Genomic DNA, 27,546 nt, shown 5'->3' on the forward strand with positions numbered 1-27,546 from the left:
TCTTCACCTTGAGGGGGCTGGGAGGTCGTTCAGGGCCCCTCTATCACGATGAGGTCCAAGGGAAGCATTTGCTCCTGTCCTTGCCTTTGACCTTCTGCTCCGCTCCTGTTTTTGCCCAGTGTAGTCTGAGCTAGGAGCCTGGATATGATATATTGAGGCTCCTGCAAAATGTAGGAGGCTGAGCCCCTCATCTCCTCTCATTCTTCCTCCCACCCTTCTTTGCTGCCCTCCTCTTCCTCTCAAGAGAAATGGAGGAACTCCCTCCAGGCTAAACGGAGCTGGCGGCAGTGGTGGGCAAAGGGGACACCCAGCAGCCCCATTGCCAGTGCTACATGTGCACAGCATTGCTCTCCATAGCCAGCTAAAGAGCCACCCATAAATCTCACCCACCCAAGGTCCTTTTCCTTTCCACACCCCCTCCCAGCTCCGGCGGGAACTTGCTGAGTCACGTTGCCCGTCCGAGGGGCATGACTCTCCTGGGGGCAGGGGAAGGGTCATAAGAAGTGTGATTCCAGTGGGAGACTGGTGAACATAGGATGCTGATAAGAAAAGAATCGAAATTAACTAAAATTAACTCTTCCCACCACCACTTCAGCCCTGGGAGAACCTGCTGCAGAGCTGGGACTGGCAGTGCAGCTGCCAGCATCCATAGGGACCACAGAGCTGGGTGGGGGTGATGGTCCATCTCCAGCCACCCCCTCCCCAAATGTGACCAAAGATACACCCTGCCCACGGCTCAACCTGAGGCAGACATACAGGGGTGGGCAAATGCCCCTGTGGCAACATCAGCACCAACATGGTGGCCTGCAGACGTCCCCCACTCACCCCCAAATGGGTGCAGGTACCTCTCTGCTCCCCTGGGGCATGGGGGTGGCTGCATTAACTTACAAAGTCTGGGTCAAAAGTATTTGGCTGCACAGGGAGGGTGCTTGGGAGTGATGTGGGAGACATGAGACAAACAGGGGGTGGGAGAGACTTGCCTCTGCCTTGCACAGAAGACAGGCAGGAGAAAAGAGGGAAAAATGACTCAAAGCCAAAGTAAAAGGAGATAAAAGACACATGGAGGGGAGCCAGCTCCCTGGGTGCAGCTCGCAGAGGTGGTGGGCGTTGCTGGGGTATGTAGGGAGGCATTGGGGCAGCAAAGGGTACTTCTTGCAGCGTGTACTCCAGGGGTTTCCTTTTCCACTCTTTGGTAGTGTTGAGAGCTGGAGACTGACCCTTTGCTCCATGGGGATGGTGGGTTCATCACCCTTGTGGGTGCTGGCATTGCCATGGGATACCTTTTCCTATCTTTTCCTGTGTCCCAGCCTAGCTCACCTCTCCCTGGTTATGGAGGGGAAAGAAAGGGCTTGAAAGCTCCCAGCTTCAGAGCTGCAGAAATCACATTGCCCTGGGCTCCCCTGGTTCTCAGCAGCTTCACTCCCACCAGCGCACCCCTTTGCCCCGATATCCCCATGGGTCCATGGACCTGGGGGCCAAGGTGTGACGTACCCCCAGCATCGCCGACTGCCACGCTCCAAGGAGCCAGAGGTCTCCATCAATGGCAGAGGACCTCCTAGGTGGTTTTTATCATTTTACTTTATTTGCATGAAGATAAACTGTGCCTTTGTCTGTACAATTTCTCCTTAAATACTTGGCAACCCTTAAAAAAAAACAAAACAAAAAACAAACAGGGGAAAAAAAAAAAAGGAAGGAACAGTGCAGGCTACAATATCAAAACAGTACAATGCTTGTGAATAAATAACCCCCTGGGGCAGGTGGGGGATACGGCTTGTTCAGATTGCACAGGGCTGGTGAATCCAGCTCTCCCAGGTCCGCACCAGCCCTTCCCCTGGCAGCAGGAACAGCGGGCAGATGTGGAGCGGGCTGGGCATGGAGGACCCCTGTCTGCTCTCTCCCAGCTCCTAGTTGCCCGGCTCAGCCGTGGTGGTGCTGGCATTTTTGTTGGTTTTGCAGCAGAAGTACTGGTTCCAGATCTGCAGAAAAGCTGTCCGGAACTTCTTGATCCTGAAGGCATAGACGATGGGGTTCATGGCTGAGTTGCCGTGGGTGAGGAAGATGGCAATGTAGGTGAGGATGTGCGGCGTCTCGCAGGATGGGCAGAACAAGGTGATGCAGTTGAGGATATGCAGAGGGAGCCAGCTGAGCACGAAGAGGAAGAGAACCAGTGCTAACGACTTGGCGATCTTCAGCTCCTTCCCATAATACTTCTGGGGGTCGTTGGAGCTGGAGGAGACCTTCTTGTTGAGTTGCTTGCGGATAAGGTTGAAGACTTCCAGGTAGATGAGCAGCATCAGCAACAGGGGAGGCAGGACCCAAACGAAGAAGTTGAAGTACACCATGTACTCCATGCTGATGACCGTCTCAAACTGGCACTTGATGACAAACTCAGTGTGGCTGGCATTCAGCTCCTGAGTCCTCCGCATCTTGTTCAGGTTGTTCCAGCCAAACATAGGGGTGAGTCCCACCAGAAAGGAGACGATCCAACAGCAAGCAATGGCCACGGCTGCCCGCCGGGGTGTCACCATGCTCTTATACCTGTGGAAGAGACAACAACAGCACGAAAAAATTGAACACAAGTGGGATGCTCTGCCTGGGGGTTCAGACTGCTCCACAATGCAGTGCTCATGCTGGTATGGCACGATGCTCCTCATTCCCTCCCTTGGCAATCGGTGACAGCTTGTCCTGACAGATGTGTTAATGGACTGGTTTCTCTGCATGTGCCCAGGGGAACCTCACCCTGTCTCCCACCACCACCCCCAGCCCCAGGGATAGGCAGAGACCTCAGACACGATCCTGGAGCTCTGAGGGTTGATGCCAAGCCAGGAAATGCATTAGCAATCTGGAACGTGCCTGCGTGTTCAGTCCTGAGCACCCTGCACCCAGAGAAGCAGGTCACCCTTTCCTTCCCCCATGCACCAGCCCTGCCAGCACCCTGTCCCAGACAATTCCCCCTGCGCCGGGGGAGGAAATCACCAGCAAAAACATCCTCTGGGACCTGCCGGGCTGGAGGAAGGATCCGCTGGTGCTAATGGACTCCTGGGGAAGCTTCTGGGCACAGCCTGTTTCATTTCCTAATGTGCTGGGCTGCTCGACAAAACCCTCTTTCCTAATGGGCAGGTGCCAAGGGATGGAGGAGGAGAAGAGCCGTGTTCCGGCTGGGCTCTGCTCCCTCCCTGATGCCACCAGGGAGCATGCCGAGGCTGGGTTCGTCTCTCCAGAGCTCTTCAAGCGGGAAGTGGAGCCTGCTACATTGATTTTTCCCCCTGGCCCTCAAAGGAAAGCTTCTCCTTGGAGGCCGAGAAGATTCGCAGCCCAAGTGTTATTGCTTTCCACCAGAGGGGATTGAACAAAGAACATGTTTCTGACTGTTTTCTGGGTGTTTCAGTGATGCTGGTGTTAACCCAGCCATGTGGAGGTGGCTGGCAAAGCTGGATCTCCATCCTGATGCTGAGAGCCTCCTGCTGCATGTCTGCAGCCTTTACCTGTGGTGGAAAAATGGAGCATTTCGGGGCTTTTTAATGCAGCCAAGGACCCAAACCCCTTCTCCCTCCCCCTTGAAGGTCCCTTCTCAAGACCCATCTCATGGGCAAGGTGTCAGGGTGGGAGCATGGAGAGGCGCTGGGTAGAGGGGGGGACATGGGTCCCCAGGAGTCCAGAGGGTCCAGAGCCACTGGTCCCGGACAGCTTTCCGGAATGAACCCCCCCTCTGGTCTGAAAAAAGATTCCCAGCATCCCGGATGCAGCCAGGTCCCGTGGGAAGGAGGTGGCAATGCGGGCTGCTGTTTCCTCTGAAAACTGATGCTGGAGCTGGAGGGTGATTTATTCTCTGTGGGGAGGAGAGAGGGCAGGAGACCCTGAGAAAGGTGCAGAGCAGGAGAGCTGGGGCATGGGGAGGACGAGGGGCGGTGGGAGTGCACCAGTGCTATGGGCTAAGTGAAGGGAAAGGTGGGGGGGCCCATGGGAGCGGCGGGTGGCAGAGGGAAACCAGAGGCTCCCATGGGGCTGTGTGCTGGCTGTGCACCCCACGTCACCGACGACAGGTCCTTGGGGAGGGCTGATGTGCCCTTCCAGCAGTGACACCCCGATCCCACCTCCCTAGGCTCGAGCAGCTCGGGGGGGTGGCACTAGAAATAACAGCACCAACCCCCCTGCCCTAGCGCCTTCCCTTTTTGCAGTCCCTGCAAGCTGTGTCCCATCTCCCCACTCCCGGGGGTTTCTAGGGTCTTCTACTGATTTTGCTGAACACGCTGCCGTGCTGGGTGCTCCCTGCCCTGCAGAGCTGTGTGACAGCCATTGCCAGAGACACAAGGCTGCTGAGCAGCAGCGGTGCCACCACAGTCCCCAAACACCCTCCCAGGGCTTGCAGCCAGCACCCAGGCATGGAACTGCTCCCAGAGCACCCACTCCTTCTCCCCCCTGCCGTCATGCCTGGGTTGGGGCAGCACCCAGGACAGAGTGAGCATTGGGACCCCGTTGTTAGTCATGAACCGGGGTCAGATCAGAGGACGCAGTGTTCACTCTTGCAGCCAAAGTAGACGGGATGGGGAATGGCTGCAGGGGGCCCGGCCCCCTGCAGCTGCAGAACATTGCGTGTTGTTGCAGATGGCTATCAGGACAGCTGTGGAGGTCGTGCAGACCTCAGGTCCCTGGATGCACACAAGCTCGCATGGTTCAGAGTGTATAACACACACATAGCAGAGCAACCGCCCCACACACCGCCGGCTGTTCATCCACCTCCCCACTTAGGTGCACATCCCTCCCATGTCCTCCCTGCACATCTCTCCTCCTCGCTGCACGTGCATCCCCCCCTTGCTGCACATCCATCCCTTCTCAATACACATCCATCCCTTGTTAATGCACATGCATCTCTCCTCTTCACTGCACACCCATCCCTCTTTGCCTTACATGGATGTCCCCACCTCGCTGTGCATCCATCCCTCCTCCTTGCCACACATCCATCTCTCTGCCATGATCCACATCCATCCCTCCTTGCTGCACATCTATCTCCGCCACCTCGCTGCACATGCCTGGCCTGACAGACACAACAGTTCGAGCATCAGGACCTGGCTCTCCCTGCTCCTTGCTTCACTTCACATGGTGAGGTTTAAGTGTGGCACTGCAGAAGCAGCCGGCAGCTGAGAGCAAAGCCTGTCCATGCATTGTCCTGCACGTGTGCATCATGGTCACAGGAACCATGGCTTAACCCAAAAAATCCATAGAAAACATCAACATTTGGAGCTGGGGCTTTTGTTCCTTTTGCTCCTTCAAGCAACAAGCCAAGGGCAGAGGCAGCTGCAGCACCCTGCAGGGAAATGTGCTCCCCGGGGGCTCACGGGTTCTCACTGTCCCCTGTCAGCCCTACATGGAGGGTGACAAGAGCCACAAAATGACTCCAAGTTCCTCCTCTGTCCGCCCCACAGGGTCTGACCATGCAGCCCCTGTGGGGCTCAGCTGCTCTGAAGGCTGCAAACCCTGCTTAAAGGAGGGAAATGCAAGATCCCACCTAATGCTCAACCCCATGGCACAGGGTGTTTGGTGGGGTGCAACTAGCAGAGGGGTGAGGGACAGACTGTGCTGTTCCCATGTTTCTTCCTGGGTTATGCCATAAAGAAAAAAGCCTTTCTCATTTACCTCATTTTGCATTAATTTGATAGGGCTGGAGTTTCAGACAGGTCTGAGAGGCAGAAGCACTAGAAAATGCTGATAATGGCTCACAATTAATAAATAATCTTATTATTATCAGCAGCATTGGAGCAATTGCTAACATCATTACAATTTTATTCCTACTATTATTTTTATTAACAGCTGTGACTAAAACATCCATGATAATAGCCATCACCATCATCATACAATTTGGGTTTGTTTTCTTTGTCTGTGGGGTTTTGAGCCTGACCATAATTGCTAGATTTTCCTCCTGCCCTCCCTCACTGGCAGTTTTTGCTCCATGCCTTCCCCACAGAGATGGGCATCGCCCCAAGTCCTCCTGGATGCCCTGCCAAGGCCAGGAGAAAGGAGTCTGGAGGGAACACAGCAGCCATCCAGCCTCATTGATATCCTGGTGGATATCAAATGGGATGGGCAGGAACTTTGGTTTGGTGTGGAACAAAAATGTCTTTGAGGGTTTGGAAAGTAATGCAAAGAGGTAAAATATCAATTATTTATAGAGTGCTGTTTGCACCCCCAGAGGAAGCGCAAGAAGTGATGGCTGGAGGCGGAGGCAGACAAATTGTCCCCAAGGGCTGCACAGAGCTAACGGGGAGGAATGGAGCAGGCTCCTCCAGGGACAGATGCTGCCTCATGATGGGATGCTCCAAGAGATGTTGCAGTCAAAGTTTCTTGGGCTCAGGATAGAGTCACAGGGGGAGACGCTGAGGCCCCTTTTCTCCAGGAGATCATGAAATGCTCCCTGGGTCCTCACCCCGAGGACACTACCTGCCCTCCTTTCCCTTTGTTCGTCATTCCCAGAATAGATTCAACTTCTTCCGCCACATCTTGATGTGGCCAGACCTCTGCATTGCTCGCCGCTGCAGCCAAGGGAGCCCAGCTCAGCCCAGGACCTGCTCTTTAGGTGTCTGGCACTGGGTGGGCAAAGCCCCCATGGCCATCTAACATATCAGGACACATCTAAAACCAAATGGAGAGCAGTGTATTCATTGCATTTCTAATGATTTGACTTTTTTCTTGGGGCCTATCCCCCAAGAGAGAGACGAGGGCTGGTTTCCTAGATCTCCCAGCCACAGGTCAATCCAAATCTAACACTCACAAAACATGTCCTCTTGTTTTCATTGAAAAAACTTCAAAGATTCCAGGTCTGGTTTGAATAAAATCTGTTTGTTTTCAGTATTTCTGTGAATATCCTTTTGTGTCCGGAAAATACTCGCAGTTGTCCAGCCAGCCCCAAGATGCAGCTTCGCTGGTCCTTGCTCTGGTAGGGTTTATTGCAGTGCAATTCCTGGGGAATTAATTCATTAATGAAGGCAGGCCATCACTAATGAAATGAAGCTGGAGCCAACGTGGTAGGAGGAAAAGAGGCCAAGCTGACATGAAACTCATCTGCATTATGAACGCAGCAAGGAAAAGCAGCCAGAGCATGTCCTGACCTAATTGAAAATCTCTACACAAAAGTGCTTTGATCTCAGAAGATTTTTGTTTCTGCTCCTTTTTCCTGGCTGTATCTTTGCTTCAGATCTTTCAGTGTCCTGGAGGCCACTGGGTGGGAAAACTCAGATGTTGGTGTTCAAAGCTGCTCAGAAACGTGGAGCTGAGAAATGTGAAGTGGCACATGGGTTCTGCGAGGGGCAATCTCAGCTGCGGCTCAGGGCTGGGATGAGGAGGTCCCTGGGCACCCGCACAAGGTGGGAAGTGCTGCAGCAGGGCCACTGTGTGACAGAGGAACCCTGATCATGGCTCCTTTGTCACCTCTAACCCTGGACATGAAAAGTTTATTCCTTCTTCAGTGTCTTGCTTTGGCTGTTTTCCTCCTTCCCTTCAGATCTCTTTTGGACTTCATTTAGGTAAAAACCCTAAGTTCAAAATCTTGAAGGTTATCGAGGATTTGAAGGTGTATTAAAATGTCTAAAAAGGTCTGTTAGCATTGGCATAAATGTCTCAGCACCAGCATCCTCCTTGCATCATTTGAGTGCATCTCCTATTTGTCCACATCACCCCTGTGTGACAGTTGGGAGCTTTGCGGCTATTTGGGGTCAAACACCAGCCGCTCAGCCCTTCACACTCCTGACAGCATCCATCCAACAACTGCAGCAAGTCAACACTAGTGATGGGCCCACGTTGTCTGCAAACATGGCTTGAGTTGTTGGATGGCTCCTACCACAAAGGCATTTCACACCCTCCTGCGCCATCCTGGCAACTCTCACAGCCAGGATGGGGGGTGATAGGTGACAATGACACAACTGTGGAGGTGATGTGAGAAAACATCTCCTGGGCAGAGGGGTGCCGACACCATTTCAGCACATTGCTCTCATGGTCACATCACTTCTGGTTTTCCACCTTAGAAGAATTGTGGGTTTGTGACCGCTCGTGGGTGCGTCACCATGTGACTGGGGGCCCTGGGAGGGACAGACATCAACCAACATCAGCCAAAGCTGGTAGCTGGATAGAGCTCTCCGTGATAGCCTGGTCCTAAATATGCTCGGAAGAGAGGAGACTGGCCCTATCAGCATCTCCTCTGGGATGCATGGGGGATTGTCCTGATCCCAAAATCCCAGACTTGTTGCTTGTCAGATACCAGCTGGCAAGTAAAGACATAAAAAACTGGTCCAAAACCCATGGAGAGTCTTTCAGGTGAGCCAGAAAAGTGCATCGTTCTGCAGCAAGGACATTGGTGTTGGTTGGTGATGGAGCCCCTGTCCTGCACCAAAATAGCCCAGCAGCCTCCATCAGCACAGTATTTCCAGCCCGACACGGATGTCCTACCACAGAGACACTTCCTAGTGCTCCAAAGGGACCAGGAGGACCCCAGGTGCCCTGTGCACTGTCCCCTCCCACCACCTCTGGTTGGTTGGTCTGCAAGAAATTTGAGCTGTGGGAGAAACCTGAGAAGTGCCAGCAGACCCCTGGGACAAGAGGGGACAGTGGGACATGGTGGGAGAGGACAGGCCAGGTGGCTGCAGCAAGGTGGTCTCCAGTGTCCTGGCCTCAGACTCCTCACGTGACCTTGAGGAACTGATTTAAAAGGAGCTGAGGAGGAAAATCCCCACCTGGCACCATACCCATACCTGTTTGCTCAGGATGAGCGTGAGCTTGGCTGGAGGGGACAGTTGGGTGAGGACAACATTGGGTTTTCTACAGGTCACACTTTTGGTGGGGCTGCTGGAGGTTCCCAAAGCAGGAGAGGCACCGATGGGAACAGACAGCTTTTACCTACCACCCATGTGGATGGGGCTGCACCCCAAATCTCAGCCTAGAACCTTTCTGGCACCCATTGAGATAGAGCCCAAGTCAGGGCTGCCCTGCTCCCATCATCACCAGCTGCCCCAGTCTGGAGCATGCACTGGGACAGCCCAGGGGACGGCGGGAGAAGGGTGCTCGGTGCTCCCTGAGCCATGCGCTGCAAGAAGAGGTGGGGGCAGGAGGTCCAAAGCTGGAAGTCTGCAAGGGGTTCCGGGGATGGATGTCCCCAGTGGGTGCCAGGTCCTCCCTGCCATGCTGCTGCAAGTCCCACTGCATTGAATGAGCCGAGATGTCAGAGGTCACGGCTGCCACTGCAGCTGGAGCAGTGCCCTGCAGAGGGGCAGAGCAGGGTTGGGACCACCCCACCGAGAGTCAGAGAAGAATTTTCTCACCATATGGGTCCTTTCTGCTTGGCGTCATCTCTACGAGCTGCTGGCACCTTTCTAAGCCCTATAGCTCAGCTCACACGTGGTGACCTGGAGTTACAGCAGCTCAGCACCCCAGGCTCAGCAGAGAGAGGAGCTGGGCATGATGAACCCTCTTCTTTGAGGACCTCTGCTCCTGAAACACTTGGGGTCTCCTCCACTGCAGCAAGAGGAGATGGCACCACACCACAAGGCTGCTTAATGCAAACCTTGCCCAAAGGCACCATGAGAGAGGCGGAAAGCATGTGCATGGGGTTGTATAGATCCATAAGTGCACTGGGTTGTGTGCATCCCACTGAAGTTCCTCCTGGTCTGGTGTATGTCCAGGGTTTGGTTTTACCGTCCTAAAATGGTAGCTCTCCGCATAGGAATTATTCTGCAACAAGCAACTGCAAAGTGCAAGAGGCTATGGCTGGGTGAAGCAGCTGGCAAGTCCACCAAATGTTTCTGACTGCTTTCAGCAGCCAGTAATTCTTTAATGGATAAAGGCGAGGGTGATTATGAGGCTTATGAGAACAAACCCATCCTGCCAAAATTGACTGCTCCCCACAGACTGAGACATGACATCCCCAGGGCTTTGGTGAGTGCTTCGTTTAGTGGTGGGTGAAGTTGGAGCTGGCCACAACTCCAGCAAGCGGCAAGAAAGTGACAGAAAAAGGAGGTTTTGTGCTTTGAGCTTTGTCGGGGCAGGTTGTGCAGGGACCTGGACCATTTGCAGCCCTCCTGGACCCCAGACAGGGTCTGGGGAGATGCTGCTGCCTTGGTGTGGGTTCATCCTGCCCTGACACATCTCCCGGGACCTTGGGGGCACCCTGGGATCCCTGAGGACTGCAGAGGGATGTAGGCACATCCAGAAGCAGCCCTAGGGACACAAACATCCCCGCAAGAAGCAGGGGAAATAAGGTAGAAAAGAGTTTTATGGGGTAAAATGCCTGGAAATGAGGAATGATGCTTCTACAGGGCAGCCAGGCTGTGCCAGGGTATCTTCACCCCAGACTGGCAGTACAAAACATGAAAGCCCATCAGGGATGTCCCTCCAGTGGACGGCTACACGTGTGGGAGATGTCCTCCCCCGGCTCCAGCAGTCCACGGCGTGGACCCAGAGGCTAGGCACGTCCCCCTACCCCTGCCACTCTCTTGATGCCATCAGCCCCAGTGGGACCAACCTCAAAGCACACATCACGGCTCAGTCCACCTTGAGCTTGGCATCTTCCATGGAGCAGCATCACTCACAACCTCATGAGGCTGCTTAAGGGCTTGTTTCCCTGCTCCCCAATACCCATACACAAGCCCACATTGTTTTTGAGCCTAAACCTGCCATATTTTGGGTTCCAGCTAGAGGACTGAGTTAAATCTTTGCCTGCTGAGCCAAAGAGACTTGTCTTATCATATCTCTGGTCCCTGGGATGTTAGGAGCAGCCACAACATCACACCAGCCTGGATGAGTTCATTGCCAAGCAGTTGCACACCCCTCCTGGGGCTGCTCCTGGCCTCAATGCAGAAGTATCTGCTGGCTGGATCTGTGCAGCCTGCTTCATTGGGGATGCCTGTGCTGCTGGACTGCCCAGGCTTTGGTGATGAATCACAACCCATCTTTGGGAACAAATCACAGGCTTCCAGTAACTGCAGAGCTTCTTTCAGATCACTTGCCCAGTTGTCCTCATCTCAGAGGTGGGATGTGAGTAACCTCCACAGCAGCTCCACCGTGGACCAGTGCTGATGGCTTCCCCTTGGGCATCCCAGCAGCTCTCACTGCAACAGGATGCTGCCAGGGGAAGAGGGAGCAGGGGAGGGCTGGAGATCGCAGGGCGGGAGGTCGGAAAGCATGGGGACCTCGCACACATCCTTCCCCTTCAGGCTGTGCCCTGGGTGTGGAGGAGGCACTGCTGTTGTCCAAAGAAGGCAAAGAAGCGCATGTCGTCCACTGCTGCTCAATGAGAAAGGCAAATTTTTCTCACATCCTTTAAGCAGCATTCTTCACCCCAGCAGCAAATATAAATCCTTTGTGCGCATAAAGTTAATCTGGTTTTCAAACTGGGCTTGGTTTACAGCCTGTGGCTGGATCCTAACATGTTCAAGTGCTCTGTCACTGCATAAGCAGCAATTCTCAGCAAGGACCACTCACCCAATGCTCAGCCCCCTCATCCCAAATGTGTGTGGGTGGGGGTTAGGCAGGGGGCTGGGGATGCCCAGGGCATCTGATGCCTGATGAAAATTATAATTTTATTTGTGCCTATCGGGGAGCGCTGCCCTGTAAGCCCAGGCAGACCCTTCATGCCCCAAAGGGAGCTGTGAGACCGCCTGATGCTGTGGGCAGCACCAAGTGCACCCAAGGGTGCTGAGTGCCTGTACTGGGGTGGCCATGCTCTGGATGTGCCACCCTGCTGCTGCCGTGTGACAGTCCTGAGGGTGCACCCAGTGTCCCTGGTCAATGGGGTACAAGTCGCACCGAGCCATAGATTTGTGCCCAGGCAGCTCCAGAGCTCCCTCCCAGCTCCACCATCTGTGGTCATAGCCCTCCAGGATTTTCCTGGATTGCTGGCTTCTCCATCCAGGACCCCGAGGTAGGTGGGAGGGAAATGATTTAACGCTATTGGCAACGGCTGCAAAATCATGAAATGAGCTTCAGAATCTCAGAACTTGGGGAAAAAAATGTGATGTTTTTGTCTTTTGGCTCCTGGTTTCAGGCAGCAGCATTTTTGAGCATTTCCCTGCAATGCAAAGCATGAGAAGGACTGCTTTAAAAGAGAGAAGAAACAGAAGTCGAGATTCTTCTATAGCACCAGGACTTTGGGAATTAGGGCACGCAGAGAGGAACAGCCCAGTCTCTAGGAGAAGGGGGTGAAATTATGAGAGCTGGTTACATCGCTGATGGACAGCGTGACGGCATGATGGACTTGTTTCCAGTGTTACCCTGGTGCAGTAAACTTACTGGACATCTTTAGTGTCTAAACAGTTTTGTCATCAAAAAATAGAAATTGGATGTAAGAACATCTTCTTGGAGGGGAGTACGGGTCTGACTCTGAGGGAGGGTCCTGCACACCCCCACCACACGGCTGACCCCCCCAATGCTGGGAGCAATGCCATCTCCAGCAGAAGACAATTTCTGCAGGGCAAGAAGGTTTCAGGAGTAGACACTCAAAATGCATGTGCATCCCTCTCTGGACAGTGCGCTGGAGGTGTTTCTCACCCAGCATCATTGGGGGGGAGATCAATGTGCTCGGCCAGGAGTCTCAGGTCATCTGCCCTCGCCACGCCAGACCACCACCCTGTGGATGTGGCTACCTCAAAGGTTCTCACACATCAGCCCTGCCCCTGGCGTGGCGATTAGCTGGGAGCTGATTGCCCAGGCCTGGCTCAGCAGCTGATCCTGCGTGTCCCTGCATGTCACGGTGTGATTAGAGAAGTCAGGGCGATGTACTCGTGCAGTACAAAGGAGAAGTGATAACAGGCAGCTTTGGCTATCTTCAGTGTAAATCCAGAACTTTGCTAGATAAAAGCAGTGGGGTTTTAATTACTATTTGTATTGTACTTGAATTTTTCTATGCATTGCATATTTTTGTTCTTTATGCAAAAGAACCTCTTTGAAATGAAGAGTCTGAAAGTCAGCCCCAAAATAGAGAAGGAAGAGAGAAGAGGGAAGGACAAAGAAAAAAGACAGCTCTAAAAACCACTTAAAATGCCAAATCTGTCAAATGCGGGCTCTATGAGAAGCTGAAATGAGACGGCAGATACAAAGTGCCTGGTGTGATTGGGCTCTGAGAGCCTCTGTGGCTCATATTCCATCCCACAAAACGCTGTGGCTTACAGAAAGCTGGCTGTGCTAGGGGGAAGATGCCAGCTAAGGAAGCACCTGGTGCCATCTGTAGAGCATCAGGGCAGGTTGCCCAGTGCCACCGTCCTTCCCTGCATGTCCCCACCACGTTCTGCAAATGCTGCTAAATCAAAGGACAAGTCGGTACCCAGAGGAGACCTCTAAGCAGGTGATTCTGAAAACCACCGAGAGCCATTAAAAGGCAGGAGCAGCTCAGAGATCTCAACTAGAAGGAAAATAAAAGGGGTCTTGAGACTTGCTGTTGGTATTTCATCTGCATTTGACAGGACATCAAGCTCTGCTCCCTGGATAAATGGGAGGCAGGAAACTGGAGATAGGATCTCCTGTGAAGAGGCATTAACTCAGCCACGAAGCAGGGCTGAGGTGGGTCTTTATCTCTCCAATGCAGACAGACTCTTCAGAAAAAGACATATCCTAAATTACAGCTGGAACAAGAGATTAGGATCAGCTGCCTTTTAATTTCTTGGGTTTTACACTTCTGCTTGCCAACCCAACTCCTGATTTTGCAGTCAACAACTGAACTCCTCAGTTTCTTAGGCTACAACTTGTTATTGCTGTCCAGGATCCTCACAGCACAATTTGTCGCTGCAAAGGGGACATTTCTGTTCTTGCGCTTAGTCCAGTTAAATGATTAGTACATTCAAGACTGAAAAATTGGCTGGAAGCTCACAAAATGAGGGAGGTTGTTTTCTCTGCCCAATGTCTAAATGAGAATTAGGAGTGCCGACGAGATCTACTGTTTCTAAACCTCAGAGGACACAGTAACCCAAAACAACCAGTTCAGCGTCTTCTGTCCAATGCATATTTCCCCTGATTAAAGGATCAATTTCAAATTCAAAAACCAGTTGGATTAATTTAATTTCTTTTTTTGCTAATGAGTTGGCTATATGTACTTTCAATTAGTGAAAATCATTTGGAGAGGCCCTTTCATGCTATAGTCGACTTCCAGCTTCTGCCCAAACACAACTTGCCACAAAGCTTGAGTAAAACCTGGTTATTCACCCCTCCACAACACTATAAAAACAGGGAAAGTGAGGATCAGAGTACCTATGTGTCAAGCCATTAAGTTATTTATGTTGGGATGAATCTGTCCAGTGCAGATCTATATATCTTGATCAGCCAAATGAAATGCCAAATTGAAAATGAAGGCTCCAGTTAACACCACACTTAAATGTTCCCTCACCGCAAAGAATCGATCTTTCACCAGAAAACAAATAAAAAGTGCAAATGCAAAGCAAACCTGAAGTTTATTATTTAAACCCTGTTTCCTCTTTCAGATTTAAAAGATTATTTATTCCCTTGGAGGAAAACTGATTGACCTTGTTGCCTGGAAAGGAAACAGCTCAGTATTTCCATCAGGATGGTGGAGAGAAAGAGCTGAGACCCAAGACAAGGAATTGCAGCAAAATGCATCAGCTGGGCATAAATTACACCCTGTACATCTTCCTAATTGCTCTGGCAGTTAAATCCAGGCAAGGAGCAACGGGCAGACATAGCCTGAGTCTGCCCAGGCAGCCTGGCTGGCGCAGGGCATGGAGATGAAGGATGCATAGGCCAGGCAGAACGAGTCCTCCCCAAGCATGAGGACTGTGCCGGTCCCTGTGAAGCCCGCGAGGGACCCGGCATCCCCCCTGCCTGGTGCACAAGGGACAAGCAGTGCTGCAAGGAGGTCCCCAGGCTGCTGGAGATGGAGGTGCTCTTCTGTGGCTGGACCCGTGGCACTGAGAGCAGGGTATGGCCCTATGGAGGGCGGTCATCTGCACCGCTGATTCTGTGAGCGTCACGGGAGTGGGTGTAAAAGTGAGAGGAGGGTGGCTGCTGGTACCAGAGCACCTTGAGCTCCCTTTGAGCAAACAGACCTCTCTGAGCCCATAACGCACCCATGTCCCGGCAGTACTGAACGTGGCAAATGAGCTCCCTTAAATTAAACCCCTCGCCTGCACCCACGCAGGCGTCTGCCTGGCTCTGCGCAGGCTTTGCCGTGTCCATCTGGACGCAGGCTGTGCTCTAAGCTCTCTCCCAGTCTTGACCGCTTAGTGCTGCAGGCAAACAGAGCCGTTTGCGCTGAGAAAAATGAGTGTGTCATTTTTGCGTGTTACAAGGTTTAAGTCACTGAGTGTTGCTACCAGTGCAGCAAAGAAAGAGAAATAATTTAGTCTGTAAGACTGTGCTAATTATGGCTATGTCTGAGACAACATTTCTCAGCATCGGCCTCTCACTGCTTTCGGAGAGTTTGTAGCATCATTCCCTCTGTGAACAGATGGGGAAACTGAGTCGCAGAGGGGGGTTATGGCATGCCAAGCAAAGCAAGATGAACTGAATTGCATGAGAAAGCATCCCTGGTGCCAGGAGCTGGCACTTCCCTTATTTGAAGGAGGCCAATAAAAATCACCCTGGTCTCTGGATGCAGGGAGAGAAATGGCCCGGAGAAAGCAGATAGACAGCCATTTCAGTGATGTCCTGGCTTTCTGTGCTCTGGCCATCCTCTGAGGACCGATGGAAAGGTGTTACTGTCACCCCAGGCAGGGTCCAGGGCTGGGGGATGTCACCTCCCTGCCTCTGTGTCCCTGTGGTCCTGCTCGGGCATCGCTGGTGCACAGGGGTCTGCGTGCAAGAGCACCAGGGCCAGTCTCGGGGACAGCATAGATGGGGGCTGGTGAGGAAGACAAGGGAACGGGGCTGGGGACCAAATCCCCTTTTCTCCTCCAGCTCCTTTTTTTGAACAGAGACTTTTATTCTTAACAAAAATCCAACCAAGCCACCCAAGACTGCAGCAGCTGCTGAAAGTGGTCCCCTGCTCAGTGCTGGGGGGCAAAGCCGAGGCAAGGAAGGGATGGGGGGAGGATGGAAAAGGCAGTGAGAGATGGGGCAAGGATGTAAGGGGGAGCTGCTGGGTCCCGCCAGGCTCAGTGCAGTGAAGGGCAAACCCAGATGCCGCAAAATTTTCCAGTGGCCCATCCCGCTCTGCACTGCCCTATGTCACCAAAAAGGGTCCTTCCCCCCCTTATTTGCCCCCCATCAGCCCTCTGGCCCTTACCCCATAGGCGAGTGCTGCCTGTGCTCTATAGGAAGGAGGATCTCAACCCCTTGGGGCTATTTTTTACTCTCTTGTTGATGGCCTCACCAGTGATGTCTCCTTAACACCCAGACCTGCCCCTTCAGCCGCCCTCCGGTTGGAAAGGCGGCTACGTGCCCAACAGCAGGCTGCACTGGGGCTGGGTGCTGGTGGAGCAGGGGGTGCTCAGCTCATTGCTATTCTGCAGGACACCCCACTGGCTGTGGGGCTGCTTTGTGGCCGCCTTGGAGTGCATCAATTGCTCTTTCTTGCAACTGGGCATCCTGCGCAAGAGCTGTGCGCCTGCCCCAGCAGCTGGGCAGCCATGCTGCCAGAGAAGGCATCTCCCTGCCAGGACCCCAGACTGCCTCTGGGATGGCTGTTTTCCCATTTCATGGGCTTGAAAGTTCAGGTCATCTTGGTTGAGATGTGTCCCAAAAGGACTGGCTCCCTGGGACTGCTCCTTCCAGCCCATCGGCAGCCCGCACGCTGGGTTGTCCCCGGCTCTCAGCCCCTGCATCCAGCCCTGCTGCATCTGGCGGGATCGCTTTGAAAAATCATTAATTTATCTCCAGGATAAACCAATGCTGTTCATATTAGCTCAGCTGTGCTGGCTGTCATTTTGCCAGGCTCTAAGTTGGTGCTGTTGTCCCCAAGGGGACAAGCCTTTCAAGCTGTCCCCGTCCCTCCCCGGCATCTCTCGCCTGCGTGGTCTCCTCCATGCTCCATGTCCCGCTGTCTGCAGGGACCACAACCTTCCATGACCTGCATGACCTCACATGCCTGTGGGCAGGACCCTGCAGGGTTTTCCCCTGTCCTTCCTCCAGCCAGAGGTTTTCTTCCAGCCCATCAATTTCTTTCCACTCTCAAATGACTCCTGTGTGTGTCATGAAGAAATTCATCTCTCAGGTCATTTCACCATGGTGCCTCCTCCATGTTTTCCTCCTTTTTTCCATCCTTCATTGTGTTGCAGTGACCATTCTATCACCCCTGCCTCCATAACAGACCTGCCAATATGCTGACTTTCTGAATTACAGACCCCTCTTGACTCCCTCGTGTCTGCTCCGACCAGTTCCACCGAACCCCTTCTCTGTGCCAAGGCTCATGCTGTGACCCCTTGGGGTCAGGCTGATTTCGAGCATGGCCATTTGGATGCAGTGGCTCCATGGCCCCTGTCCCTGAGCCTTTGCCCAGCTCTGCCTATGCTGCCTTGGAGGCCCAGGGACTTGCAGGTGGCTGCCATGTCCCCTCAGAGCACATCCCTATGTCCAGTAGTCCCTTGTGTTTGGGTACAAGCTGCTTTGAGATGTCCTAGACCTTGTTGGGTCTGGCCTCACTGACTGCAAATGGCAGCTGTGGGTCTGGGGGACCCTCCAGATCAGACTTTGAAAACAGAGGCTGGTGGTCTTTGTCCCAGCTGTCTCCCATCCAAGCTCATGGTCAAAATCCCCTTTCTGGTCAACAGAGTCAACCTGGCACTTTTAAGACACGGTTGAGCTTATTCTAACACCATGAATGGGCTAGAAAAAACCATGCTATGATGCACCCTGGGGTGTAAAAGGAGCTAGAAGGTGGCTTGGCTGTTGGTGGCCACATGGCACATGTGTGACCAGAGCAAGACAGATGCCACATGCATGTGCCAAGGGCTGGGTGATGACACAGAGACTGGCCTGCGGTTCCAGAGCTGGTCACTGGGGAGGGGGTTGGTGCCAGCTCCATGGCATAAGAGTGCCTGAGCCCACCTGCACACCCAGCCTTGACCCTTTGAGTCACTTATTTCTGCTCTATTGCCTGCTCTGGCCGTCATGGAGCGGAGGTGGGACCATTTCTGTAAAGATCAGATAATGATGACACCTCCCATTGATGGAGTCACATTCTTCCATCTCAAGGGTGGGGAAGACCCAGGACACCCCATCAAAGCGGTCCTGCATGCCCTGAGCCAGCTCCAGCACCAGATGGCTGCAGTGACAGCACACACCATGGTGAGCTGGTCCTGACTCACTCCTGACATGCTGCCTGCAGGGCCAGGCTGGGCTGGCGGGGACTGGGTACGCTGAATCAGCAGCTTTTGCTTTGGCGGGGCCTCCTTCGGTAGGGTGTTTCACTTGTCTTATTGCCAGCAGCTGCACAGGGTCCTTGGAAAGCACTGGATGCCAAGCCCCAATGTGCATCAGCATCACCTCCACCAACCTAGTAACCTTGGAAACACCCCGGTCACTCCAGAAAAGGGAAAACCATCTCCGAAGTGCTCAGTGGTGCTGTTGGAAGTGTGACAGTCTGTTTGGGTGTTCCCAGGTGTTTGGGAGCTCTGCTGCTCAACCATGGGTCTGATGGACCCATGCAGTGAGGGACATCACCTTACTCACTGCAGACACCTTGCTGTCCATCCCACCATGTCTGGGTGGCCCTGGCTGTTGGTGCTCCTCACCTTTTGGTCAATGGGGACCTCATCGTCAGTTTATATTGCCGTGGAATGAAGAAATGCAAGCTGGCTAGTGTCCCATCTGCCCACTTCGTAGAGTAGATCCTCTTGGGTTGATGGTACCCAACACACCTGAATCACTGCTATGGAGGTGGCAGAGCCTTGCTGGGCTCCATCCACCTATCTCCACCTGGTTTGATGTCTGTGTTCCCTGCAGGATGAGTTCATGGGCAGGAGCCCACTCGCCAAGGGCATTGTCCCTACAGATATCTCAGCCCCTTTTGACACTCTCGGTGGACGGAGATCCTGTCACTTTTAATTAGGACCAATTGCTGACAAGAGTGACTTTTGGCATCCTTGACTCCAGGCTCTGCAGATCAGGGACCTGCAGCCCAGAAGGACCATTTGGCCTTCTGGATAACCCTGTTTCATTTACTCCTGCATGGATCACCATGGCATGGGCTGGGACCATGGAGGAGCCTGGCTGCCGGGTGCCCTGGGCACAGTCGTGACATAAGACCAGCTGATCACTGCACAGTGCGTGAACAGAAAGGGCACGCTGTCCCGGCCTATCTCAGCTTCCATACCTGCTGTGCCCCAGCCTCCATCCCTGGCCGGTGGGGTCACCCTGAGTGAGCCATGGTGCTGCTTTGTGCCTCAGTTTCCCTGTCTGCAAATGTGCTATTGCACTTGCTGGGAACATGCCTTCAAATTTACTGGTGATGCATTGTCAAGGGTCAATGCTTTAACCTAAAAATCAGTAGAAAATGGAAAAAAAACCAATGAAAATATTCCCAGAGCATGATTTTGGGGCGTAGCAGGCAAACACCAGCAAGAAAGGAGCTGTATTTCATTCATCATCCTGCAGTACAATGCAGGCAGATGTAAGCTCTGCTGAGGGGACAGATGTCGACTCACAGCTAACGGGGTCAGGGCGAAATGATACCCTGGGCAGATTACCCAGCATGGGGACCACGTCTCACCCCACTCAGAGATACAGGAGAAGGGCTGGGAGGAGACGGGGTGTTGCTGCTCAGGAAGCCCGTCCTGGGTCTCTGGAGGCCATGTATATCCCCTTGCCCTTTTAATCCAGAAAATTTGGGAATAACCCCAAATATCAACAAGTCTGGAGCATCTCTGCACAGGATTCACTGCTCTTCTCCCCTTCCCTCTGTGCTACTGAGAACGGAACATCCCACGGTCAGACCCTCGCTGCATCCCAAGGAGGGGGAAACTTGCAAACCCCAGCGTTTTCTGGAATTAGTGTCCCCAGGAGCTGGGGACACTGCTTACAGCCCAAGTCGCTTCCCTCTGGCTGGCATGGCAGTGTCTGTAGCTTTTTTGAGTGACCTGATTTTGCGTCTGTCGGCAAACGTCTCATGGCACCGCTGCAGCAGCTGTGCATGCTCCCGCTGAGCCTAAGCCAGACGTCCCCTCACCAAGGAAAGAGCCCTCATGCCTTTGATCTCTGACTTAACATGCTCTTGGCTTAAAATTGCTCTGCAGATCACAGTCGTGTTGAAAACCGGCTCACCTGGGTATTTGCCAGGACCTCAAGACCAATATAACCTGCTGGTAAATCCCTTCCTGTTTCCAAGGCTCTGAGTATTTTGGTGATATCAGAATAGAGCTCCTGGTCCTGGATCGGCACAGCTCGTCCGTGCACCCCGGATCTTGTTCGAGCAGAGCTCGGTGTGAAATGCTTGCTCTGGTTTAGCACCCACACGCTGAGCTGGTGCAGGGTGCTGGAAACCACGGCTTGGAAACATCCTGAAGTCTCCAGCAAACCTCTCTGGACTGTGATTTCTGCCTTTTATTCTCCATCCTTAGTTCAGATCTGCCTGTTCCTTGGGAATGTAGGTCTCCATAGAACACCCTAATTTGCTAAAAATATACCTGGTGGAGAGCAGCAAGGGAAGAAACAAGAGAGGTGGCTGCAAAGACCTGCCAGTCCCCCAAATTTCTCCACTTTAGGAAAAATGGGAGCGTTTTCCTTGGAAATTCAATTGGCTTTTGCAGGGGCAGGGCCTGTAAGGATGGATGCTGTCTTTTCATCGACTAATGGAGGTTGAAAAAAAGCTAGATGAGCTCCTGGGCACGAGAGCCCCCCTGCAGCTCTCCGAGCTCACGCTCTCGGCTCTGAGTCACCTGGATGCTTTTGAAATGTTTCCTCCAAATTTAAAAACAAGCCTTGGAAGAGACATGTTTATTCACTTGCCTGGCTGGACAGGGTCGCTTGCCATTGCCCTCACTTATCGTCTGCTGTTTTGGCCAGGCTGGCTAGAGACACCTCCAGTCACCCTTGCCTCCCTGGGGACATGTGAAACACATCACCTGGCCAGCAAATTGCCCTCAGGTGGAGCATACATCTCCTTTTCTTAATTTCATCCCATTGCTCTGGGATGAAACCCTTGTGCCAGCCTGAAAAATTGCTTCTGCAGTTTGATACCTTCTCCCTTCAGCACGTACTGTCCCCAGGGGACCATCTCCCACAGGCACTGGGGCCACCACGCACCCCATCCTGGTCCAAAACCTCCCCATCTCCATCCCGGACACAGCTGCTGGGTCTCAGAGCCCAAGTGTCTGGGGAGGTTTCCTGGCATTTAGTATTGGGAGTGCTGGAAAGATTTCTCGTGGGCCCTTAGGTGCTTTGGTGCCCGGGAATTTGGGCCAAAGCAGGGTCTCATCCCGACGTCCTCCTCAATCCCCATCCCATGGCAGCGGGGTGCCCATCGCTCTCCTGCCAAGACCCTCAATGAACTCTCGGTGGAGAAAAGGGGGAAAACCATCTCGGACGTGTGCCCTGCTCCATGACCCAGCTGGCTGAGGGTGACGAGACTTCCTAGGCTTCCCTGTGACCCAGCCCCAGCTGGCCCCACGCCTGGGGCCCTTGGCAGGCCTGGAGAGAAGGGGAAAGAGCGCTGCAATCCCGGCAAGAGACTGACTTCAGGCAGGAGCCTGAAAAACAGCAGGGTCAAGGCAGGAAAGCTTCCCCTTTCCACTGCTGGGCCCAGCCAAGAGCTTGCAGGCTACCTCCAAGTCTTCCTCACCTCCTGGCTTGCAGGTGCTGCAGTCCGGGACCGAGAGATGCTCCTGTCACGCCTGCATTGTTTTGTCTCGTAAGGCTCAGGACAGGGCACTTCTGAACCATCGGAGAATGCCAGCGCTGTCCGCAGAGCCACCCACAGACCCTGCTTTACCCTGGGCTCTCCCCCTGCTGCATCCCAGCCTCCTGCCCCCACCCCCCCCCCCCCCCATTTCCTGGCAATTTCCAGCCCGGTTTGGTCTAATTTCCATGGCTCTGCAGTCTCATGTGTACATTCAAATCCTTCAGCAACACAAAATGCAGCTCACCCTGCTGGGATGCTCCTCAGGATGCCGCAGGTGGGAAGGGCAGAGCTGGTGGGGCACCCCAAAGTCGGGGTCCAGGCACAGAGGGTGGGGGTCCCTCCTGTGATGTGAGAGACCCCACGTACAAGGGCTCTTGCTACCAGCAGATTTCTCCAGTTTTTGTCTTCCTGGCACATGTTTCAAAGTGTTTGAGGAAAGAGCAAAGTGAACAAGGTAAGGACCCCCAGGGACACACCAAGACAGGACCAGGCTGCATCCGTGCATCCAGCATCCCTGGCCAAGGGGCTGTGGTTCAGCGTGTCCCGAGGACACCAGCTCCTTCTGCCATGGCCCTCTCCAAAAAGCCCAATGCAGCATCTCAGAGCAGAGACGGGAGCCCCTGAGTCAGTGGAGGCTGGCGCCAAAGGAGCTACATCCCCCCACAAACATCCCTCCGGCACCGTCCCCTCCAGCATCCTGCCGCCGACAGCCGCCGCAGGGATGCCGAGGGGCCGGTTCCTGCCGGACGCCCCCAGCCGGCTGCTTCCCCTCCCTTTGAACTCGTTTCATCTTCCCCAAGTGCGGCTGCAAGAGGGAAGTTTGGGCTGGGCTGGGGGACCCCGCTGCGCCCAGCTGGAGGGGGACGACAAGGATGGGGGTCCTGCCTTGCCGCCGGGCGGGGAGGAAGGATGCGAGAGGGGAGATGTGAGCTTTTCCACCAGCAGGAAGGCAGCAAACCTATTTTAGTTGGTTTCCAGCTGTTTAGAGCGGTTCCTGTGGAGGCTGGGGAGCGTGGTACCCTCTGCTCCAGCCTGCTCATCCCGAGCGATGCTCTTGCATCTCTCCACAGCCGAAAAAAGGCCCCTTGGGGAGAGGCAGCATCCTTCAGACCCCAGCAGCCAGGAGGGATGCTACCCAGGGGCTTGGGGCAGATGGAGAGGGTTCGGTGGGATATCCTGGTCCCCCAACCATGCTGGGTGTGCACTGGCTTTATCTCCAAAGGCAGAAGGAAGGAGGTGCCAATTCAGAGCTGTGCAAGACCCCTCTCCATCCCACAAAATCTGCCTCCGCCTTGCACAAGTGGCCCACGTTCCTCTGTGTTTCTGTGTCCATGGGAAACATGGCCAGGGGAGTGAGGAGGATGCCTGAGACTGAGCATTGGATGACACTTGGACATCTCCTGCTGCCATCCTGAGACACATTACAAATGTCTCCAGGCATCATTTGCTCAAGACATGCTGCCAGCAGACACCCACCCGCGGGGCCGCAAAGCTCCCGATGTCCCCCCAGGGCTCGCTCTCCGGCCGGGTGCGTGGGCAGTGGACGGGTCCATGTGTTTGCTGGAAGAAGGAGCAAACCTGTAGGTTGTTCCCCCAAGCTCGCAGGCCCCAGGGCTGGGGTGTGCGTGGGCAGCCAGGAGCCAGAGCCGGGCTGCGATGCACCGTGTTCCCCTGTCCCTGCCAAGCTGCGCTTCCAGTCCTGGCTCTGCCTAATTAAACAGAAAGCCTGGGAAGTTCAGCGGTGACTTTGCTTCTCCTTCAGACAACATTTCCCAGCCAACAGTCCCATTGGCTTCTCACCCCAGTTGGCCCGTACATGACAGGGATGTGGAAACACTCGCACACCCTTTCATGGAACCCAAAATGCAAGTGGTGACTTGCTGGGGACCCCTGGAGCAGCATTTGCAGGGTGGCTGGCATGAGGACGGAGCAGGGGTGCACAGAGCCTCTCTCCTTGCTGCTCCCGGTCCCTGTCTGCTGCCTCTATGAAATGCATTTCCGCTCCCCGCTGTCGCCTCTCCCGGAGCCTCAGCAGAGCCAGGGCTGCCTGCGAGCAGATAGCAGGGCCGGGGATGTGGGAGAACCCCCCTCACGACAGCCCATGATACCCCCTTGGCCATGTTGGGCCACCTGTGGGTCATGCTGGCGAGCATTCACCCCGTGCCAGGCTTATCTGGGGACTTTGGCACAGGAGCAGGCTGTGGCGCGCACGCTGTCTGCTGACCCTGTCCCCTTTGTGCGTGATGCTGGCTGGCCACGTTCCGGAGCTGATGTGCCTGCTCCGTGTCCTGGCTGCCCTAGGGATGTGGCTGAGACAGAGATCCCCCCACATCGCTCCCCACCTGCCTGCGAATCTCTGTGGGATGCCATCGCTGCCCAGGACTGGATGCCATTGCAGCCTGGGGACCTCCAGGGACGTTAGCAGCTCTCCCTGAGGTGCCCAGGCACGAGTGGCCACACGAGTCTTGCCAGGGACCCAAGTTCTGCCGAGGTGTCGCAGGCTCTCAGCGCCCAGCACCAATTTGCACACCGGTGGGTTCGGCGTCGCAGTGCGGAACGACACCACGAAGCTGCGATTCGAGTTGGCAGCACTGTAGAAATGTTTTCAGTATCATCTTTTAGCATCTAGCAACAGGTTGGGAGAAACTTAAGGCATTTCAGATTCAGGGAATATTCTTTAGTGGAGTTTTCTGTCCTATTTGTGATCTACAACGTTGTTTTGCTGCTGCTGTGTCTAGGGCACAAAAATCACCTCAAATCACTGCATTTGCCAACAGCTGGGAATTCACACCAGGGAAAGAAGGAGACATCCAGAGATAAGCGAACAGGAGAACTGGTGAAGCCGAACCCTTCTTGTTGAGGCTACGAAACTTTCAGTATTAAAGTAGGCTACAAAAAGTCACAGGAAAATCTCATGATGACGAGTGCTCAGGCACATAACAGGATGACAAAATTCAGGGTCGATGTTGCATGAGAAAAACTCACCCAAACTATACACAGCACAGAGGGCTCCTACTTAATATTGCTCCCAGGAAAGCTACTGGGCCTGGGGCAGAAATGTCCCCAAAAAGGCCCATTTGATGCTAAAGGCAGCAAGGGAAGAAAAAAGACTGGGCTTGTTCGAAAAACGACAGACGAGAGCTAGGCAGTGTTGCTATGTATAAAGCCACAGTACTCCCACACCTGAACCCATCCGCACCGCACAGGGGGTGCAGGAGGACCAAAAAAACACCGAGAGCAATGACAGGGTGAGAATCGCTTCGGCTACACCGACGGGCTGGAAGACGAGGATTTTTCAGGCTGGGAAAAATCACACTTAGGGAGGAAGTTGGGAACAGCCTGCGAAATTGTGCGTGGCAGGGAGGGGGTGGGCAGGGACCATGGGTTTATCCTGTGCCCCCCCCTCTGCCTTATGCTCCTTCGCCAAGCAGCCTGTGCCAGCCACGGCGGGGGCAAAATCCCCAAAGCAACAGATCTCTGGCCTGATCCAGTGGATCAGCAGACACTGAGCACTCCGGAGCAGTCAGTTGATCCCGATGCAGGCTGCCTCCTGTCCCTGTCTCCCTGTACAGGAAGGCGATTCCTGCCCCGAGAAGGGTCCTACGCCCATTGGGGTCTGGGCAGCAACTAACACAAGGGGGTTGGTCGTGTTTTGGGAGGCGTCTTTGTGCTGATGAAGTGTCATGGACACCTCCAGCAAACAGGTTGCAGCCCGTGTTTGAGCTTCAAAGGCTCAGTGGGGCGACATGAGCTGGGTGTGTGCTCAGCTGTCCTGGCTGGGCTGAGTTTTCCAGCAATGCTTGTGGCAGTGGGAGCCTTCCCAGAGCCAACGAGCCCAGCAAAGGTGTCCCTGCAGCCCGGGTGTGTCCTCGGACAGAGCAAGGGGGACCAGCGACGACTGCACGGTGAGGGGCCGAGCTGGGACGCGCAGGCTGCACTAAAGTGGTGCTGACACTGGGGGTCACATCCCCTTCCAGCCCTGCCGACAACTCCCGGTCCCACTGCGGCACCTTGGCCCCACGGCTGCCTCCCCCAGCCCCAGCAGCTGCAGCACCGCACCAGTGGGGAGGGTGCTGGCTACAAAGCGGTTAAATACCTCCTCCGGGAGCAGCAGAGTTCAAATAAAGTGCATCCCCCTCATTTATGGTCCACGGTATTTGCTATGGGCTTGGCTTTGACAAGAGATCCAGATGATGAGAAGGGAAGAACAGGGAGAGGAGCCACTTGTGGGGCAACCCCATAGCCAGGGGTCTCTCCTGGGTGAGCCTGCCCCATGAGATGTGCTGGGCTGTCACCTCTGGTCCCTCAAAACCCCAAAGCTGTCCCCTACATGTCCATGAGCAAGCAGGTTATCACTCCCAGGCTCCTGGGCTCCCCATGGCAAAGGAAAACCTGGGCTGAAGGCAAATCTGTCATTCCCTTTCCACTCCCTGAAGCACCCTGCTGGTGCTCTCCCACATGCAGTGGGACACACTTTGTCCCAGCCACGGGGATCCGGAGAGGGGCTGCCCTGCCCTGCCTGCCGGCTGCCACAATGCAATCTCTGCCTGCACACCCAGCACCCCCCTGAGCCCCCAAGCGAAGCTGCCAGAGGCGCTGAGGACCCCCCTGCCCAGCCGGCCCGATTGCTGCCACGGCCAGATGTGCCCGGCCAGATGTGCCGGGCCAGCAGTGTGGAGGAAGACCTTTCTCCCAGTGCTTCTCCAAGAGTTTGAGGCATCTTTGCTCCCTTTTAACCCCCACAGCAGGCACCGCAGAGCCTGTCCCGACACGTTTTCCTACCTGACAGGGATCTTCACTCGCAGGTATCGATCCACGGCGATGGCCAGGAGCGCCAGGATAGAGCTCTCGGTGAGGATGAGGACGGGACAGGCCACCATGAGGCAGCTGTAAAACTCCGTCTGCGGTCCGATGTTGATGATGATGGCCAGGGGGATGACCAGGGCCCCCACGGCCACGTCGGCCACCGCCAGCGAGACGATGAAGCAGAAAGTGGCATCCCGCAGCGCCTGGTTCATCTTCACAGCCCAAATGACCAGGATATTCCCCGGCACGGACACCAAAGCGATGAGGACTTCGATGGAGATGTAGGCAGCCTGGAAGGCTGAGACGGGGTGTGCCATGATGCTCCGGTCCCCTCCCCGCTCACGCTGGGGTCCCTCGGCCACCTGCGAACGCGTGGGGTTAGCAACTGCAGGCCGGGATAGAGCCTGGGCGGGGGGTGGGAAAAACAAAACCAAACCCTCTCCTGGCTGTGCCGTCCCCTGGGGCTCCGGCCCCCCCGGGGCTCATCCTGCACCCACCTCCATCCCGCCTCGCCACCACCGCTCCCGGAGCTGCGGGGCGAGCGGAGCCGCCGGCCGGCGCCGTGGGGAGCGGCGGAGCCCCACGGCCCCTCGGGGCCGCCCCGGGGCCGTCTGCCAGAGCCCCTCGGGGCCGGTGCAGCCCGAGCGGGGCCGGTGCAGCCCGAGCGGGGCCCCCGCCTGCCCCCCGCCCGCCCCGGCTGCTCCCTCCCGCCGCCCTCGCACCGCTCCCCGGCAGCAGCCGCCCGCCCCCCGCCCTCCTCACCTTGTCCTGCAAGCCCAGGGCTTGTTTTGGGGTGCCCTCACCCCAAAATAGCAAGAGCTCTGCACCCGCAGGGTACCGCGGGGGGCATGCTGGGGGGCGGCCGGAGGGATGCTCGGGGCGCTGGGTCCCGGGCTCGCCGCGGCGAGCGGGGCTCTGCTCGGTCCCCGGCACCGTTCGCTCCCGCAGGCTCTGCCAGCTCCCAGCCGGAGCTGGAGCAT

The 27,546-nt window shown here is 54.9% G+C and overlaps 1 protein-coding gene across 1 annotated transcript; it reads right to left on the reverse strand.

The window, feature by feature from the left end:
- Nucleotides 1–1,904: 1,904 nt before the first annotated feature.
- Nucleotides 1,905–27,546, reverse strand: ADORA1 (adenosine A1 receptor). Its single transcript, XM_075722382.1, is given in 4 exon segments — nt 1,905–2,538; nt 26,543–26,928; nt 27,329–27,504; nt 27,507–27,546. Coding segments are annotated over 4 exon segments (1,236 nt in total).

This window comes from Pelecanus crispus, chromosome 17, assembly GCF_030463565.1.
Source record: "Pelecanus crispus isolate bPelCri1 chromosome 17, bPelCri1.pri, whole genome shotgun sequence".
NCBI lineage: Eukaryota > Metazoa > Chordata > Aves > Pelecaniformes > Pelecanidae > Pelecanus > Pelecanus crispus.